At 43.3% G+C, this 4,912-nt stretch overlaps 1 protein-coding gene across 1 annotated transcript in view; it reads right to left on the bottom strand.

Annotated features, from left to right (window-relative positions):
* Positions 1-4,912, bottom strand: part of Lmbrd1 (LMBR1 domain containing 1) — an 81,270-nt gene that overhangs the window by 31,724 nt on the left and 44,634 nt on the right. The window contains exon 9 of the mRNA XM_021171300.2: positions 2,432-2,584. Within this exon, the coding sequence (XP_021026959.1) occupies positions 2,432-2,584 (153 nt within the window). The remainder of the gene's footprint in view (positions 1-2,431; positions 2,585-4,912) is intronic.

Genomic DNA, 4,912 nt, shown 5'->3' with positions numbered 1-4,912 from the left:
AGCCAGTAAAGAACATCTCTCTATGGCCTCTTCATCAGCTCCTGCTCACTGATCTGCCTGAGTTCCAGTCCTGACTTCTTTCAGTGATGAACAGCAATGTGGAAATGTAAGCTGAATAAACCCTTTCCTCCCCAACTGCTTCTTGGTCATGATGTTTGTGCAGGAATAGAAACCCTGACTAAGACAAAGTCTTAGTAGAAAAACCCAATCTGATGATTATACACTGTAATATGTACTAAGATGTCTCCATACGTAAGTTCACCTTATAACACCTATTTAAGGAGAAAACTCTTATTTAGACAATGGTCAAAAGATTTATAGGCACAGTTTGCAGAAGGTCTACAAACAGCAACCACATAAAACAATGTCATTACCCAGCAGATAAATTGAACGAACCAAAACATGAGCTGTTACCATTCCTTAGTAGAGCAATTCTCAAAAATATTATGTAAGATGGACAAGGACATGAAGCAACTGATATCTCAATATTAAACAAATAAAACCAGTGTAACTATTGTTAAAAAAAAAAAAAAAAAAAAGCCTTGGGCAGCTTCTCATGAAATTGGTCACTAAACATTAGGCCCAACATCTCTACTTCAGGGTATTTAAGAAAAAAAAAATGAATAAAAGCTTATACTTTCACAAAGATTGTCTCCAAATGGAAATAACCAAGTATGCAAATTGTGATTTACTTACTTAGCAGTAAGGTGGAATAAACCACATAAAATGAAGCCACATGGAGGAACATAAAAACACTGCCAGGGGCTAGAGAGGTAGCTCAGTGGTTAAGAGTGCTTCTGTGCCTTCAGGCAATGGGTCCCAGCACCTATACTGCACGGGCTCACAGCACTGTAATCACCACTCTAGTAGCTCCAAGGGCTTCCTCTCATCTGCAGAAGCACTTCTTCAACCATGGCGTACATTCACACAAAACAGACAAACAAACAAAAATACCTTTAAAAATACATGCTATACTGTACTGTGGCTAAACAGGCATTTCTGTGTTCATGAATTTCTTGAAAGCTTAAACTAAAGTGAGGTCTGGGCTACAGGGAGCAGAGGGCAAAGAGCATTTAGAGACATATGTGGGTATTCTACGCATCCGTGTAGTTATATTTGGCGAAATCAATCTGGACACTTAATAACACTGCTTTAAAAACTCTTCTAAGCATATGTTCAGTGAAATAATGCATGCTTAAACAAACAGAGCTGATGACAGAGATTGCATTATCTTCTAAGTAATCATTAAATATGACAAGAATTTGGCATTAGAGTTAAGATTTGTGATAGGATACGATCAATCACCTTGGGGAAAAGGTCCTTTAACTAGTTCACCCTGGGCGGGGCACATTGCTCAATGGTAGAGCACTTGCTAAACATGCCTGGGGCCTGAAACAGCCCAGCACCACAAAAGTATGCAGAGATGCATTCTAAGAGATGTTTATAAAGCTGACCACCTAGAAAGATTAAATGACTTAATGGACAATATAGTCTCAGTTTTTAAATGTCAAAGGATGTTAAGGTAGTCAAGACTCAGCCTGTCTCATCCATCTTTTACGGCATTCTCTGAAACGTTATTCTATGTTGTGTTTTTGAGACAGTGTCACCATGCGGCTTAGGCTGGCCTTGAACTCAGAAGCCTACAGTTCCAGCCTACCAAATACAGAGACTGGAGGCGTATGTCACCAGACACCAATCTATAACATTTATCTTAAGGTTTAGGCCAACCTATTTTCTACCTTCCTGACTAACTTCACTTCCAGTCAATGTATGCAATGTGCAGCATAAATTACAACTTGAGTATTACCATATCCTGCCATCTGCCACCCGAAAGTTTCCCAACCGCAGAACAGGTAAAGCTGGTTCCATAGCTAACACTGTCAGATACTTTATAGTCTGAGTTGCCATCACTGCCCTAGGTACTTAAATTCTGGTACCAAAATTCAAGTGCCATAGTGGCAAGACTAGAAGGCTGGCAAACAACAGACTCTAAAATAGAGAAGTAATGGTTTCCAGTTCACACACAGAGCATTATGGTATTCTAGACGCTCATCTAACTAGCTTGTCACTAGTCACATCTAATTAGCTGCCACTTGGAGGCAGGTTCCTGAGTCCTGATGTGCGTCTCCAATCTCCCACGTACAAGAGCACAGACCTGCAGAATATGTTCTGGCTTCTTCTGTCACTTTCCCTTCCACCCCTTTGCATTTCCTAATGACACATGCACAGGAGTCCGTGGGTCTCTGATGTTACAGGCCTTGTTCAGACTACCAGCCAGAGAGCTGTGATGCACCTGGGTTACTTCAGCTCCAAAGCCCAGGCTCTAGAGTGTCATGGCACACTGCCGCCCAGGGAGACCCACCTCTCTGAGAGGTGCTACAGAAGGGCTTGCAAAAGATTTGACTGAACTACTTTATAAAACTCCATTTACCTTCAGGGGGCGCAGGGCACCACAAAATTTCGTCCACCAGCTGTTTTCAATGAATTCCAAGTGCCGCTCTCTTTTCCTAAGCGTTCTTAGTCTTTCTTCACATTGCTTTAAGGCACGTCTATCCCTCGCTGGCAAAGGTCGACCATCTTTGCTCTACAAATAATAGAACAAAATCAAGTTTTTTCTTTCCTCCTTTCAAATCATTAAAGTCTTAACAAAATACTCCCAGATTTAGCAGATCAAGCAAGCTTTGTAAGGCTGGACATTCCACGATTCAAACAACAGACACTGCCATTTCACAGACACAGCCTGGCCAAGGTCTGTGTTGAAATGGACCTGCCTGATGTGTTTCTGCAGTATTCCGAGTGTGTGCTAGATATATGAGCATAGTGACTCATAAAAGTATCCCATAAAAACAAGCCCACAAAGGAGGAAGAATGTACCTGCTTTTAGCAGAAGAACAAATATTTACTTAGGACTCTATTTTAAAAATGCAAAACACCAAGTTCAGGAGGATGCCGCACTGTTCCTATTAAGGTACAAAACCCACAACCTACAGCACATGCCACTGTAGCCTCAATCTGAAAGAACAAAATGAAGATAATAGCCGACAACACCTTCAGAGGAGCCTCTCACAGTTAGAAATGTGTCTTCCCGGTGGCACCCGGCCCCCTAAAACCAACCACCCTTTTTCATAGCTTATCAGAGGGAGTTCAGAAGGCCACAGTGTTGGACAGGGGCAACAGGGTTTCAGAGGATTCAGAGGGAAGAGTGATTCTAAGAACCTAGCTCGGACCGTTCGTGTTCCTGCAGACAGCATATCCTTCAAGCTATGGAAGGCTAGTGCTCAACCTAAGATTCATGCTGAGCATATGGGGCAGAAAGACAGGAAAGACAAAAAAGTCTGGGGAGTACAGGAGCACAAGGAGCTCTAAGCTGTGAGCCAGATGGGTACACACAAGCATCCTTAGGTGTTTCTGAGATCGGCACCGCTGCAGAGAGATCATGGGCTCTCACCAAGTGGTAGGAAAGGGGCTGGAAGGCAAGTCTCTGCCTGCTGAGAATTTCAACAAGTAATATTTTAAACTTGAAAAGATGGTACCTGAAAGGACATGTACTGTCTGGTTTTGTGTCAACTTGACACAAGCTGGAGTTAACACAGAGAAAGGAGCCTCCCTCGAGGAAATGCCTCCATGAGATCCAGCTGTAAGGCATTTTCTAAATTAATGATCAAGGATGCCAGGTCCATTGTGGGTGGTGCCATCCCTGGGCTGGTAGTCTTGGGTTCTATAAGAAAGCAAGCTGAGCAAGTCAGGGGAAGCAAGCTAGTAAAAAACATCCCTCCATGGCCTCTGCATCAGCTCCTGCTTCCTGACCTGCTTGAGTTCCAGTCCTGACTTCCTTTGGTGATGAACAGCAGTGTAGAAGTGTAAGATGAATAAATCTTTCCCTCCCAAACTTGCTTCTTGGTCATGATGTTTGTGCAGGAATAGAAACCCTGACTAAGACAGGACGGTTCCCTCTGGGCTTGGAAATGGCCACCAAAGGAAGTGCTTTTCTAGGTAGTCAAAAAGATACACAGAGGCCACTGCATACGTGGTTCAGGGGACTGGGCTGTATCTTGATCTGGCATCAGAAGGAGGTGTTGTACTCATAATGGTGGTTCTGAAAAATTTAAGATGCATCAGTGAGTAGGTTATGAGGCTTACAGCAGGGTTCAGGAAGTCACGGAGCCAAGGTAACAGTAGCAGAGCTGGTATTTCTGCAGAGAGCTCCTGAGCAGGCTATTCATGAAGCTGTAAAGGTAAAGCCTAAATTGAAATGGAAACCTCAGGATCCTGGAGATGACAGCCATGCGAGACATCTGCTGGGGAAGGCTGTAGATTCGGAGTAAAACAGAAGCAAAGGCACACACATGTGCCACCAGTGACAGAGCCGGAAGAGCAGAGCCATGCCAAGCTCTTGTCACAGATGATGCTACCAGGAGCCCTAGATGCCAAACATGGAACTTCTGGTTTGGTGTTTGTCCTCTTTCCCTATATCTCCCTGTTCTTCCTTTTTGCAATGGGAAAGTTCACTCTTATGCCACTGTATGGTAGAACTGCCAGCTTTATTACTTTACAGGGTCTCGGGTGAAGAGAATATACCCCTTCCCCCAAGACTTTGCATTTTAGCAGCACTGAGACTTTTAAAGACAGACGAGCTGCATTTTATAGTGTGACATGGGGGTAGAATGTTATGGGTTATGGTGATCTCTTGGACATCTATAAAGGCTAGACTTTTGATGATTAATTTCATCGTGAATTTACTGCATTAGGAAAGCACAAATAGCCTTGATAAGACACACTTTGGAGTATGTCTACAAGGACTATTCCAGAATGAACTGAGGAAAATCAGACTATCCTTGAACACAGCCAGTACCACCACATGGACTAAGGTCCTTGAACACAGCCAGTACCACCACATGGACTAAGGTCCTTG

Source organism: Mus caroli, chromosome 1 (assembly GCF_900094665.2).
Source record: "Mus caroli chromosome 1, CAROLI_EIJ_v1.1, whole genome shotgun sequence".
Taxonomy (NCBI): Eukaryota; Metazoa; Chordata; class Mammalia; order Rodentia; family Muridae; genus Mus; species Mus caroli.
The sequence above is the reverse complement of the archived record's forward strand: the minus strand, read 5'-3'. Positions and strand labels throughout refer to the sequence as shown.